Source organism: Strigops habroptila, chromosome 2 (genome assembly GCF_004027225.2).
Source record: "Strigops habroptila isolate Jane chromosome 2, bStrHab1.2.pri, whole genome shotgun sequence".
In the NCBI taxonomy this organism is placed as follows: Eukaryota; Metazoa; Chordata; class Aves; order Psittaciformes; family Psittacidae; genus Strigops; species Strigops habroptila.
Genome location: NC_044278.2, coordinates 13,299,718 through 13,315,456, shown reverse-complemented (window position 1 = coordinate 13,315,456; position 15,739 = coordinate 13,299,718). Strand labels below are relative to the sequence as shown.

General features: G+C 37.1%; 1 protein-coding gene across 7 annotated transcripts in view; it reads left to right on the top strand.

The window, feature by feature from the left end:
* The window catches only part of LOC115601713 (ephrin type-A receptor 6), a 490,729-nt gene extending 476,971 nt beyond the window's left edge, over positions 1 to 13,758 (top strand). For 5 of the 7 annotated variants that reach the window (XM_030472045.1, XM_030472042.1, XM_030472046.1 and 2 more), the window contains 2 exons: positions 507 to 656; positions 3,580 to 3,694. In XM_030472045.1, coding sequence (XP_030327905.1) covers positions 507 to 656; positions 3,580 to 3,694 — 265 coding nt within the window. Of the gene's footprint in view, positions 1 to 506; positions 657 to 3,579 lie in introns of all 7 variants that reach the window. The other 2 variants (XM_030472043.1, XM_030472041.1) reach the window with 1 other exon arrangement.
* The last annotated feature ends 1,981 nt before the right edge of the window (positions 13,759 to 15,739 follow it).

Sequence of the window (15,739 nt, the reverse complement as noted above, 5' to 3'; positions counted from 1 at the left end):
AATATTAGTTTTAGGCTTTTAAACAAAGTGTTCCCATTTCATAATGGTGTAGCAGTAAGAAGCCGTTTCAGGTGAGGTTTTTTGTAGATAAATGTGAAAATCATCTTGTGGTGTTTTAATGTTTTTAAATTTTATCTCATGTTAAATTTTGTTTGTCCTTCACTTTGACTACTGTATTTACAAATTATTATAATCCTGAACATATAAGATCTGTAAAAAAACACTCTGTGGGAACAAAAATAAAAGCAGTGGGAGAGCTTTATTCCTTGGTTTCTTACTGAGTTGCAGTGCTTTAAAAACATATCTTGTTTAAGTAGTGCAACTTGGCAGACTGACATGATTCTTAAGTTATAGACAATGGGTTAAAGAGATCCCCAGTTAACACCTGACCTTTACAGCTCAGGCTCTTCTCTCATTCCTTCTGCCTTTTAATAAAAACAGTGCCTACCAGAGTAAGTTGTCATATTTTGTAGTGCTTTGGTAACCTTTGCATTTTGTGTTTACAGAATGCCAGATTCACCTTGTGAAGTTCCAGAATATCCTTTGTTTGTTTCAGTCAGTGACTGGCTGGACTCCATAAAAATGGGTCAGTATAAAAATAACTTCATGGCAGCAGGTTTCACAACTTTGGATATGGTCTCAAGAATGAGTATTGAGTAAGTATGTAATCTATTATCCCTACAGTGATTAATCGATCTGAATTTGTTTGGATGCTGCAGTGACATAATTACCATGATGTATGGAACAGCGCTTTCATTTCCTTTCCTACTTAAGCTAATAACAGACAAATACAGGTTTTTACCAACCTGTGACTAAGAGACCCAGAACTCATAGTTTTATTCTGTGACCAAACCAAATGCTACCAAAGGCCAGGCAGTGAGCATCCTGAAGTGTTTCTTGGGGAATCAGTTTTGACCACTGAAATCCATGGCAAAAATCTTTTCTTACTTTGCTATGAACATCACCACACCTATGTCAGTCCTCATGAGGAAGTTTTTCCACTCCTTGCTGCCCTTCTTCAATCACCTCTGACGCTATTTTATCACTTTTTAAATTAAAACCCTGCACTCAGTATATAAGAGTTTGGGCAAACTGTGGATTAATATGATATCATAATGATATGATCTGTTTTGCCCTCTATTTCCTTCCCATGAATTCCTAATCTTTTATTTGATGCTAGGACTGTCTGTATTAATACTGGTAATGGTCAGTTATGATTCAGTAATTTTACATGTGAGGTTATGACTGGTTTTCTCCCATGTGTATCTCTTTACATTCACCTACATTGAATTTCATCTGCTGCTTTATGGCATTGTCACTTAGTTTTGTAAGATCCTTATAAAACTCATCACAGCTGGTCCCTTCCTTTACTACTCTGAACAATTCCATCTCATCAACTGACTTTTTCACCTCTGTGCTCGCCACTTCTTCCAGACCATTTACTGATTTGTTGAACATAACTGTTCAACATTATCCCAGTATAGGTCCCTGTAGGTTTCTATTGATGACTACATTTGTAAAACCTGACAATATACCCCTAACCTCCTGACTTTAAAGCAGTTATTTAGTCATGCAAAGACCTTCTTATGCCATAGCTCCTTATTTTCCTTATAAAGCTTTGATGAGGAATCTTCTCTAAAGCTTTTAGAAATCCAGGTGGGGTGTATCAAATTAATTGCCTTCATCCATATGTGTGCTGACTCCTCCATTGAAAACAAGTAACTCTAAAACAGGGCTTCTCTTTGCAAAAGCCATGGTTACTCAAGTAGATAATTTATCCAAGCATCCAATAATTCTGTACTTTACTGTAGTTTCTATTATGCCCTGTAATGATTTCAGGCTTACAAGTCTGTGGTTCCCCAGATCTCCCCTGGAAAGTTTTTCTTTTGCCTGGCACCACTCTCTGTGCCTCAGGCACTAAGAAGTTTTTAGGCATGTGGAACGCAGCTGATAACTCCCTCTCACATCCCTGTTAGTAATTCCACTATTTCATCCTTAAGATCTTGTAAAACTCTTGGCTAAATACAGTATTGTTCTGGAGGTGAGCTGTTGCTTGGTTTTTCAATTTGTCCTATAACCCCTCCTGCAGTCACTTCAGTTTCAGCCAGATCCTCTGGCAAGTCCCCTGTAAAGGTTCTGGCACAGGAGTCACTTTTCTTTCTTTCACAGTGAATATCAGCTCAAATAATTGGTTTAGTCTTCCAACAGTGGCCAGTCTTTCAGTGCTCTTTTATATCCATCATTAGACTCTACAGACACTCTGGCAGGCTGCTTGTACCCAGTGATTTTGCCAAAAGGTTTATTATGAGTTTTATTATTAGGTGTTTTTTCCTTCTTCTTCCTCTAGTTCTTTTTTAGCCTGCCTTATTATGCTTTTATAGATAATCTCTCTGAGGTTATCATCCTTTCTACTTTCTTTAGATACCACTTCAGCTTCTTGAAAGATTTCTTCTTTCTTCAAATAACCTCCATTACCCTAGGCCTGCTGGCTTCTTTCTGAACTTTATCAGACCTTCCTTGATAAGTACTAAGCATTGTACTTGCATTTCTAATACCACTCCCTCTGTAAAGTTTTATTCTCATCTGACTCTCTTTAGATTCTAAGATGCTCAACATTTTTGCATGTTCCCTGCTGACCCTAAGTGATGTGTATCATCCACCATATGGATGTTAAGCCTAAGTACATAATAGTTGCTTCTATCCAGTGGCTCTTTATCTGGAGGATACAGAGGCAGGTATCTTGAACTGCAAATCTGAAACCCATAAAGGTCATGCCTCATCCTGTAAGCTCCTTTACTAGCTATATTGTCAAACAATTTTTGAGGATATCTATACAGGCAATGTCTACGCTATGTGTCAGTGTGGGATTTGCACAATTGACAAGGCATATCTGAAGTTTCCTGCCCTTGCCACCTTTGTGATCTTTCTCAGCATCTTGCAGCTGGTGATGTTTAGAGAACAACTGAACTAGTGGATTGTGCTGGATGCTGAGGGCTGTTGACTTCATTCCTGCCAAAGAGTCCAGCTTAGTGGGTGAGCTACCCACTCCAGAGTACAGGTCTAGATGAAATGAAGGGACAGTGGGAGAGAAATCTGAGTCAAGCTGGAAGATTCACCACTATTCTGATCTTTTAGAACATCTCTCACCACTAGGGTTAGGGTTAGGGTTTCTGATTCCCAAATCATCAGAAGCACAGCCTCTGTTATTGCCACTTCAGAACTGCAAGAGTATATCAGCCCCATTCCTTTGCAAGTATGAGTGGGAAACATTTGCTAGTAACACATTACTAAAATTGGGCTGTTAGATCCCACCTCTTGGGTTCTTCCTCAAGATTTGGAAAAATTACTTGGCCATTAGTATAACAAAAGATGCCAGTGCTCTAACTACAAAATTTCTTTTTTTTTTTCTTAAACTCCTGTCTTTAAAAATTTGGAATTGAGCATTTGCAGCTTTCTTATGTGTCCCAGACAAGAAGGTAGACTGTCCTGACAAAGAGCAATTCATCATATATTTATACTTTTTTGTGTACGAGAGACTTTACTATACTCGCATCCAAGATGAAACTTTTTATCTTGCAGTGACATTAGAAGAATTGGAGTTGTACTCATTGGACACCAGAGACGAATAGTCAGCAGTTTACAGACTTTGCGGTTACACATGATGCACATACAGGAGAAAGGATTTCATGTATGAAAGTACTAGAATCAACTGTGTTTTGTGCCTCAGCATTTCTAAAATGGAAAATATTCCCAATCTTCCCTTCTGCTCTTCCTAACTTCAAGAACTGCAGTATCCTGTTCAGACTATAGAAGTACTTCTATATTAATGCTTCCAAACTGGAATTTTTAATCACCCTGCATAGCTCCTCCACCAGTTATCTGCCAATAAAATCCTGGCCTACTGCAAGACTCTTGCTACACATTGATGAATAACTCAGCATGGATGTGTAACTTTGTATAACAGTATTTGGGAAACTTTCATGAACTTACTTGAAAGTAGTAATCTATTTGGCCTGGTGTGGCTTCTTTATCGATGTATTTAGAGTTTGCTGGTAGATCAAAAAGTATTTGACTTCTTTCATGTTCTGTGACCATGTAACTTCCAATACCAAATGTGCAATCAAAAAAGTTTGACATAACTATTTATTTTCTTTCTTAACTAAATCCAAATGTATGGGTCCTATCATGATATTACTTTATAATACTTTGAATGCTGATAAGCTGGTGCCTCAAAACGTTAATATTGTTTGCAGGAATGACTGATTTTATGTAGTGAATTTTCATTGTGTGAACAGTTGGGAGGATAGTGAGAGAATTCTGTTTGAAATCTAAAGGTCCTTGATTTTTAATTACTTTAGCACTCGACACTTTTTATGCTTTAAATTTTAGATAAGGTGGGGAAGCTTGTTCATCCTTGGGATTCTTCACCACCCTAGAACTTCCTCTTTTTTTTTTTTTCCTTAAATACTCAGCATTTGCTTCTACTCTGTGGCAAATATTCACTGCAAAACTGATTGTAATGTTTCCATAACCACATGTGAAACATGTTTGTCAGCTATACTGTGACCACGTAGACTTCAGAAAGCTTTCTGTTCCAAAAGTGCAGGTCTCTGCTGCTTGAACTAAGCATAACTTCCACCAGTGATAGTAGACCTTAGAAGGCCAGCCATCAGTGGGATGATGTGCTTATTCCTATGGGAGCAGACCAGCCGTATCATTCTCCAATTGAGGGCAGTGGTACAATCACCAACTAGTGCTGGAAGTTACACGCAGCGGTGTGCAGCTACCTTGTACGTAGGCAGAAAAGATGTAGGACAGCAGTGTAATAATATGTTGCCTTGAGCCTGCTAACTGCTTTTAGAAGTGAAAAGCAGACTGCTGAAATGGAGCTCTGGTTACTGTAGGCTAGATCTTCATTTAATACAGATATCTAAATGACATCCAGACACTTACCTTTAGAACCCTTCAATAGCCATATTTACATGCAAGAAAACGTCCACAAAGGCCTAACATAATACTTGTACCTCTCTAAGTCTTACAGCTTTTATGTTTTATTCAGACAACTTACACAGACGTGCTGGGCTATGTTTCCAAATTTTTGCATGGGATATGCACTACTGGGAACAGGGGAACAAGCGCATGTCTGCACACAGTAGAAGTCATGCGCAGACCTACATGCATGTCACATGTAAGCTGAGTGCAGATGCTTTTATTGATTTATACATAGTTTGAAAGATGTTTTTGAGTTATGTGGCATTCCAGATATACTCAAGCATTACAGCTCTTCCATTAAAATGTGCATTTGGGTAATTAATATAATGTATGTGTATATCAAAATGAACTAACTACTTTATGTAATCATAGTGATATTTACTGCTTAATTTACAGCTTGTTAATCAAAATGTATTTCCTAACGCTTGGAAAAGGCTGCCATTTTTTCCTTCTTTGCCTTCAGTGGCAAAGAAGGAAAATCAGAAAGCAACTCAGAAAAGATTATGCTTCCAACTAGTCACAGAGTAAGACATGCTAGGCCCGATTCACTGTTGTCACTTTATGTTGGAATAGCTGCTTTAATTTAAGTGGGATACCAGTAGAGCAAGAAGCAAATTTCCCTTCTTTTGTTAATGCACACCACCACACCCCCCAGATTTAACTGAAGAGCAAGTTTTCTGAAGATAAGGATTCACTAGGATCTCCAGTGCCGATATGAAGAGTTTGTTAAAGAAGGGCAGCTCCAGTACTATTCTAGCTACAAAGGTAATTTGGCCAGTATGAATAGTCTTGGTGAGCTCAACAGGACTGTATAAGCATATGTGTTTTGGAGGATCACAGGTCTTTGTGGGGAGAAAAAGCATTTGTTCTTTCCTGTGACTGTCACTAGAAAAATTTCTGCCCCAATTCCACATCTGAATAATTTCTTGGTAAAGGTTCTCTTATAGAAAGAAAATCATATTTATCTGAAACCTTTTGAAAAATACTATCTTCACAGAGTAATTTAAAAGATTAATTTTCCTTTATAATTTTGTTATCCATTTCACCTGTCATTGCCTCCATGGCCAAAAATGTGGCATCTGTGGAAGGAGCCTCTCTCACAATTAAATACACTATCGAGGAGGTATGAGTCTGTTATTTGTTAATGGGGTTTCAAAATTACTCAGAACTAATCCAAACCATGTATGTGCACTTTTAATTCTCCTTTGCGTGTTTCTTTTTCATTCCTGGTAGTGAGCATGCAAAGTGGCATGTTATCTGCACGCAAGCTGGATATATTTCATGGACATTGATTTCCAAATTTATCACACTACTGAAAATATATTTTCAATGGAAAAAAAAATTAAAACATATATTAATCAGATATATTTTTTACATAAACAAGAGTTGGGGTAACCAGACAGGAAAGAACAAAGGATTCTTTGGGTAAGGATATTTATTTAAAACATTGTAAATCCAGGATTTTTTGGGGTTTATACAGCTTCGTTTTTTGTTGTTGTGGCACAGCATGACACTTTTATAAGAGTTAGCTTGATCAAATTTATATTTCCCCCATTTTGTAAGCATTTTATTTGTTCTTGCTCCAATTCCAAGCCTACTCTTGGTTTGTTTTGGGGTTTTTCCCCCCCCCCTTTTTTTTTTTTTCTTAAAAAACAAAACCAACAGGTGTTACTTTTCAAATGTGAACTTAATTCTGTGCAGGCCACAAATGTATATGGGAACTAGATTCTTTGTTACAGGGGATACTTTTTTCTAAGTGAAAATCAGCTCTATTTAGTTATCTTGCATATTGCGGTTTGCAGTTAGAGTTTAAACACAACAAATTTAAGCAAATCTAATAGGCTGTTTTTGAGAATTTGGCCCACATTGCAGAGTGCTTCATTACTAAAAGTACTCACTGAAAGTTCACAAAATAAAGTGTGCATTATAAGCAAGCAAGAAAAAAAAGGGGGGGGCATTATAATGTGGACAAGAAGAAATAGCTCTAAGTTATTTACAAGTAATATCCACACGTAGCTTTTTCTCACAGATCTGATTGTCATTAATCTAGAATTAAATCCATCCATACCGCTACTCATGTACCACTTGAGCCTCCAAAACATAGCTTAAGTGTGGGTTTTGACTACTAAGCTGGACCAAGTTAGTGTTTCTTGGCTGACATGTGCATCGCCCCAGCTTTCCACCATGTGCCAAACACAGTGCTTCCAAAATTGACTAACGAGCAACTTTGATGTCCATGCAACTAAGTGGGGTGGTCACCTGACATGGAAACATATCGGTCATCCTTACTCAATCTATCCCCTCTTGTCAGCCAGACACTTGTGTCTCAGTGAGACCTACTCACCTAATTTTGGAGGTATGCATTTGAGCTAGTCATCTAAGGTTCCCTTTTAATCAATGAAGAGAAGTGATCCCTTGTAGGATGTAACTCATCTGACAAATGTAATTGCTGCTCAGATGAATCGTACCAAAGCAGCACTTGTTTCTCTGCATTCAAAGAGTTCAAAATGACAAGCTCATATCTAGGCATCTGTGCTTGGTCAGTTGAATCTCATGCATTGATTAAATCCAGTCCTTATGCTGAACCTGTGCAAAAGAGAGGATCTTGTCCATAATGCTGGTGTTAAAATTGAACAAGTAACAGCAGAAGATTTAGTAATTTTGCTTATGAGGTGTTTGCATATTGGAATTACTGAGAAGCAATGGGACTCCACAAGGTGAAAGGAAGAGAATTGAGCCACATAATTTAAATTTTTCTTAAGCAAAAGTTACCCTTTTTGTTTCCCATGAATTCAGTGTCTGTCCAATAAAAACTTAGATCCATGCTATGCTTTAAGACATCAGCCAAGACTTTTAAGCATAAGGCAATCTTTAATTGCAAATAGCACACTCAACAATAAATTCAAATAAATTGGTTGCTCTGGACAATGCATTCTGTGTCCAAAATTGTATTGGATTATTCTGACATGGAACTCATAGACTGTAGTACTTTGATTTTTCTGCAATTTAAGACTGACTTTCAGTTTTCCATTTTTTATATGATGAGCCTAATACTGGGATCCATTAATTTCTTTTTCAGTGCGGATTCATACAGGATCCAAAGGTGGGTCATAAGTAACATACAGGCTGCCTTTATTCAGATGCAGTAGAGATTTACTTTGTGGAATGGCTTGGACTGTGGAGGTGCCTAGTAGGACTGTATTAACAGCAGCAATTTCCATGTTAGAATGACCCCATGGGACCATCTCAGCCACCAAGGTGTAAAGCAGCGTAGTACATATTTAACTTTTATTAAAGACCAGTTGATAAATTTCAGCTCGCACCATTGCAAATGGAAGCATGTATTTAGCTGTTTTAACTCAGCTGATGAAATGGTTCTATGGGACACATTCTGGCAGCTAAGAATTTTTCTTTTATGAACACATGTAGTGTAACTACCCCATCATGGACTCAGTCTATCTTGGAATATGTCCAACAGAAAGTGGAAAGGAGGACTCTCTTCTAATCCAGTCCAATACATCTTTTAGAGTACAAAAGTTAGTCATAATAAAAAGTCTGTCTTCCATTGCATCTTCTAGCAAAAGTATTAAAAATAGAGATGCTTCAATTATGGCATTTGCACGTGGTTGAAGAGCACTGTATTTTGTTATACAGTTTTCCTCCAGAATACCCTTGTTCACCAACTGTAATTGATCTTCCTGAATAAATGGCAAAGATAATATTTTTAAAATTTTTTATTTTTTTTTTATAATGTTACTATTATCATGTTTTGAGAGTGAAGGAATGATGTGTTGGGCTGGGCTAACACTGAGTAGGACAGTGATCTTTAAATCTCCTGGAGAGACAAATGAATCACCAGTGAAAAGGAAAAGAAAAAAAAAAAAAACAAAACACTAAAGCCTAGACTAAGGTGAAAAAGGAAAAACTATTCATATTGTGCTAAGGAACTCTTACAAAAAACCGAAAGAGTTGCAATAAGACAGTTCCATGCATTTACAGTATAAAATGGTAGAAGATATTTGTGAGCTGCTCATTCATGAGTGCTATGGTTGTATATTGTTTCTCAGCCTATGGACCAGGATATGTTAAGCACATTATGGATATAAAACATTTGTCTATATGTACATAAAAAATTGTAAATATAATGTATATTACAATGTCTGAAATTTTTCAAACCTGCAGGAACCTAACTCCCAATAATGCTAATGGGGTTGATCTGCTCCATTGGCTTTTAAAATTCTTAATGGCATGCACTGTATGTGTACAGTACTTCCCAAACTTCCTTGTCTTGTTATCTGGAAATGGACAGCCTCTCTTTTCCTTCACAGGCAGAAAGAACGTTTTCAAACTGGCTTACACAAAGCTGCCTGGTCACCTGATGCTGACCTTTCTACCACCACCACACCAAACCCCTTCTACTGATTCTTTTCCATACAACTAATTGCTGTAGAAATCATCAGTAATCATAAAGGGGAAGCAAGGTGCTCATGAGCCAGCATATCTAGTCAGATGTAGTTCATGCTATAAGAAGTATGAGTCCCTCTGCTGAAGTCACCAAAGATGTTTAAACAGTATTTTTTTTTCAGTAGCCATTGATAGACACTTATGAGGATAAAATGAGGAAAATTGTCAAGGGAATATGAGTAAGGATAAACCAGCGTATAGGATAAAAAGATATGCTGAATTTTAGAAAGGAATACCAATAAAAATCATTGATGAAAAAACTTGAGGTTAAAAAATGGATTAGAGTTAAAATATATTTCCATATTTTACATGTGAAATAATATAACGCCAGTTCAGTAAAATCTGTGTGTTTGTGTGGCTTAATTCATATAAGAAGGTTGATTAGAAACTGGACTACTTACATGCATGGAGTTAGGCATAAAAGACTTGCAAATCAAAGTCTCTATAAAATAATTGTAAGGCAGTAAGAGTTAACATATTCTATAATTATTATTTTTTTTAACTTCAGTAGCACATATGGTTTCCTTGAGGAGTCTAGTATATGACATTATCACAAACCTCCTGTGCATACTGTTCTTGATATGTAGGAGATAACTGCTGACTTCTTTTCTTCATTTGGGAAATACTTCACGTCTTGGGAAATATTCGTCTCTAACGTGCATGTCAGCAAGTGATTAAAATTTGTGAATAAACCGTAATATTATCTTAATCTTTCTTATTATTGACAATTCAATGAAGAACTGCCAAGCAGCAGCATGTATGCTGAGTGGTAGATAAGCCAAAATCCTGGGACTGAAAATTCACAACTGAAAGAGAAATCTAGCTCTCTGTATTCTGAACTGTGTGATACCTGTGAGTGATGAAAAAGTACCCACTGAAACAGTCTAGGGAGTATTTTCATAGTATCATCACCACATAATGCTCTGAAGTCCTCTACAGCACTGATAGGAAAAAAATTTATTTGCTGGTTTTCCAGGTTCCAGACTGTGACCAAAAAAACGGGTACAATTGTTATTGTTTAGATCAGAACCTCCAGTGGACACAATTTTGTAACTGAAAGACTACGTGTTCTGGTTGTATACTGGCTTTTTTTGAGAAGAACCTACATAAACAGTAAGGAGTAGAGCTATACAGTTAAGAGTGGCTTACAAACTGTGTTTTCAGTTTTACCTCATTCAGAGTGAGCTCTACTTGAGAATGATTAACAGGCAAAAAGCAAAACAGGATTTTTTTTTTTTAAGAAGCTGAATGCTGTGTAACTTACCAGCACAACCCCTTTATATACAAAAGGATTAGCTGAAAAAGACAAAGTGTAGGCAGTGTTTCAAAGCTGTAGATTATTTTAGTTACTAAATAGCAAATGCACAAGTTTCACTTTTGGGAAGGTTCAGTTCTAAAACATCTGGTATTGCCAAATCCTGCTGAAAAATTTTAATAAACTTCTTGATGGACTAACTCCTGGGACAGTGATGTAACTCTGAGGAATTAAATGTTTCATTGTCAGTAGGCACAGTCTTGCTGTGACCAAAATTCATGAGTTTGTTACTGACTTCAGTGGCAGTGGGATGAAGCCCTACATTATACACACTGTAGGTAGGATTCAGCTCTCCAAACAGGTTTTCCTTTCCTGCATCCCACTACTGTCATGGTTGATTTGTTGTTAGAGAACCAGCACTTCTTACGACACATGCTGTCTAGTCATTCCAATGTATTGCTAAAACTTTTTGCTAGTTCTAATTTCTCTCTTGAGAGCTTCACGTTAAGATGTAGGCTGGTGCTTCAGGGCACGATCCAAGGTCAGTTAAATCCATAAGAAGATGTCAATAGACTGAAACAGGTTTTGGATCAAAGGTTTCTATAGATTTGCATGGAATGGATGGCCTCATTTAATAGGGTAGAAAAGAGTGCACTGAGTATAGAAGACAAGGCAACTACCTCAGGGATGTGATGAAATAGATTATGGTTACCTTCAACATGGCAGAGCTGAACTGCAGTGTACAAAAGGTGGTTGCTGCACAGTTGTTTTGTCTGGAATGGGCTGTCATCTCCAAGTTTGGAATAAGTATTTAAGATGACCTACACATCTAATAGAGATTCTAACAGAAATGGTTTCGGTTGGTTTGGTTTGTTTGGGTTTTTTAATTAGAAAATTCCTCAAACACCTGGATTTAAATTCGGGATAGAACCACAATCAAACAAACAGAACCTACAAAAAAACATAGGATTTGTCTATCTTTTTTCTTTCCTAAACATATACCATTATGCAATATACTCTCCCCTTCATAACAGAAATTCTAGCTGATTATTTGCCTATTTGAATAAGCTGTTTCATACTCCTAGTGCATTGCAGTGTAAGTTTTGAGATTTGCCAGCTAATGAAAGGCACAGTAGCAAATAAAATAACTAATGCCCTCCTAGTGGTTCTGTTTATTGGTCTCTTTCATTAATTCCCTATCTCAAGAAAACCATCCTACTCTAAGATTCCTGACACGTAAATGTTTAAGCATTTTAAAGCTTATGGCCATGATTCCCTATCTGCCTCTCCCCAAGAAACAGTTTTGAGTTGACAGTATAGCATTTTTAATACCATTTATTTTGCAATTTCTTCTCCCAACTTTTCTACATAAGGTAGAGAGGGGTATTTCAGATTAAAATGGGAAAAGTTTCTTGGTTAACTTTGGTGAAGGAACTGGATTCAGTCGGTACTTCAGTTATGTTGCTCTTACCTAAAGCCCTGCATCTGCTTCTGTTGAGGCCAACGTAAAAACCCAGAGACTAAAAAAAGGCCTTGTTCTCGTCTGGTGCAGTAAAACTCCTAATGACTTTGGTAACAATGACAGGTACTCTGCATTTCTCAGGATTGCATCTGCAGTTTCACAAGGGGGGGAAAAATCTTTAAAAGATCATGTGAAACCCTGCTTACTGAAAGGCAACAGTTTTATTCGCTAGCAAAGCAACCTTCATTGATCAGTTTGGAATTAACTGTTTTAATTTTGTCATCAGGTTTTTGTTGCTTTTTTTTTTTAAACAAACTGCTATGACATACAGAAAAAAAATACAAGAAAAATATTTTATTACCTTCCAAAAATTAGCTTTGATTTATTCTTGGAAGATAACGTGGTTGGTATGTTTTCTCAGGATAGCCTCTATCTATTTCTGTGTGTTGGTTTTAAACATATCTGAATTAAAAGGGGTTTTAATCTCTGTCTCTTCTGTGAAATTAGACTGTATACAACTAATTATGACTGCTCTTCATAGTTTGCTGTTCTAGCATAGCCATAAAATGTATCAACGTATGTGTATATATTAATGACTGTTTGATGACAGACACTTTAGATTATATATTTAAGCAGCCATGTCAAAACTTTAAAAGTAGATGGCTTCAAAAGTAACGGTATAATCATACTACTTGCGAACTATTTTACAAGCAAACCGTGGCCTCAGCACAGATCTCTCATCCTTACCAGCAGTCTGAAATCCACCTTTTCTTTAAAGAACCCAAACTACATTTGTTTTGCCATTGCTTGTTTTCCTCTTACCAAGATGTGTTTAAATAATGACAACTACCTGTGACTCAGTCTTCATCGTTCATCTCACAGAAAAGCAGCCTTGGTACCGTACCTCTAAGTTGTATCCTCATTGGTCTGAACTCGTGCTGCATTGCACACAGCAAGCACCATCTACTCATTCCGAGAGACTGAACATTTCACAGCTGGTATCGTTGGTTTCCCCCTGGGACTGCCTCACTGTTCAGAATGACTTTTCTTCACATAATATATCCCCTGTACATGTTCCCACTGCATTTTTGCTTTCTGCCTTTTCGCCAGTTTATAACAGTATTGTAAGAATAGCCATGAAATAAAAAGCTTAATGTACTGATTTGCAGTCCCAAGGGGAATTTACATTAGAAGTGCAGTTGTTATTATTTTCTGAAAAGTGGTGTTATCTTCCTTTTTATTATTATTATTCTATTCCTATGATAATATGATGTTCCATGTAAATTTTCATGTGCTGGCATGCCTACAAGTTAATAGTGTAATAGAATGCTCAGCTCTCAACATTAGGGTGTTTTTAAGGTGAATTGCATTACACATGCCATCTCTTTGCAGAAAGAATATGGGGTTTGGCAAAGCTACCTGCTGAGCAACATAATAAGATTTTTGTACAAAGTACAAGTTACTGATTATTATTGTATTTTATTTTTCTATGATTTCCTAAGAGGCATTATCAGGTCTTACAGATGGGGTAAGCCTGTTTATTAAGATATTTATTAGCAAATAAAAGTTACAGTACTGGTGGTTATTTTTGAGTTAATGGTGTTTGTTTTGCCTTAAATTACTAATATAATGATACACAGTGAAGCCTGTCATACATGATCATGCAAAAAACCCCAGATGCTGAACACAGGGTGGTGTACTAATAAAGATGGAGCGCCAATATGTTCTAACACTTGAGATGCTTCAGGGTGGTGTTGTGTTTTTTCAGCTAAAGAATGCTTAATCACAGTGGCCTCTTCTTGTCCTTACCACTGAGCATTTATGCTCTGATAAATGCCTTGTCAAAATGCACATACAGTTAATAACATCAGAAAAAACCCGTACACATTAGAAGCTCCAAACAAAAGCATGCTCTCCTGCTTGAGAAACACTGGGAATATGAATTCTAAATAGATTTTAATGTGCTATCAAGATTCTGCCATACTGTTTACGCTCCTTGTGGTGGATCACTGAGCCATGAAACTCCTTCTCTGTTTTTTTTTTTTTTAACTTTTACTGATAAATGCAGTTTTAAAACTGATTGTACTATGTAAATAATGCTAGGGTAATACATAGTGATTCTCAAATAAGTGAATGCCATACACAATAATCAGACCCTACCTCAAAAAGGTTAAGGTTATAATTAGGCTTTAATTTCATAACATCATATACATGCAGTACAAAACTGAAAAAAAGCATGTGTAGATTTATAGGAAATCAATGTCAGATATCCGCGGTCCATTGCATCCTGTGTATTTCACATGGGAAGAGCTTTCTTACTAAGAACTGTCAGGTTTAACACTGTGTATATAATGAAGAATGAGTATTTCATTTTAGATCAAGTTACAGAAATGCATTTGCCATTCTTTGTTCTTCATTGAGTTTAGAACTAGTTCTTAGATATGGACTGATTTCAATATAAAAAAGTAGGAGATGACACCCTCCCCTAACGCATACTTACACCACAACCTGATGAGCTTTTAGAAAGTGTTTCAACCCAGAATTTCACTGCAAGATTCATGCTACTTGCTTTTCCTTTAATGGCTCATAATGCCACTGAGGGCATCTCATCTTTTAGTCAGAACTTTTCTGGGTACAGGGAAATAATTAAATCATTATTACGGTTTACCTCAAACCTTTATGGAAGCAACAATTAGAAAGCCAAACAATAGACAAAATGTTTGAAGTATTTTTAACCTTTGAAGTTTAATGTGAAGTGCACTGTAACTGGGAGCTTCTGACTTAAGATTTTTAGCAAAAAGAACTGTCCGCAGCTGCTATCAAACAGTTATTTTCACCGCTCTCACTCATCTTCTGAGGACAGAAGCTGAGACAGTAGACTGAAAGCTCCTTCAGCATACATGAAACTACATTAGAGTTTTTCAGAATGAGGGGTGGAGTTCCATGAAAAAAAATTGCTTCGAGCCAAGGAGCAGTACAGGCCATCTTGTGGGATGCACAGGCAGAACCATGCACTCCACCACTCACTCTTTGAAGCTTTTTTTTTGTTCAAAAGTGAAGGACAAAGCCAAAAACGTGCTTAAAATTTGGAATTACAGAAATATCACATTGTAGCGAGGGGAGCATAAGGGACTGAGTTGCTCTTCCCTGCCTCGACCCTGGCTTGGCCATGCAGGGTCTCATTAGGGCCTGCAGCATAGGGTTATCAGTCCAAACACTGGGAGTGGTGTATGAACAATCTTTTACATCCTGAGAGATGAGAGAGTGAGGAAAACTCACACTACTGTTTCAGTTAAGGAGAGGAGCAGTCTTTTTAACTGCAGTTGGTAAGTGCAGCAGCATAGGGACTTATACCATTTTTATAAAACTGAGAACAATTTTGGCAGCTAAATATAAGTATGCTGTAGAAAAGAGATCGCGGTTTAGTTTATATGTGCTCCTGCTGGAGCTCATTTTAAGTGATTTAAGTAATTTTAAGTTTGTGCAGCACACCTAGAACCAGCCTGAACTGCGCTACAACAAACTACCGAAGTGCGTTTCTACCCATCGTGCCCCGTTTAAACAAG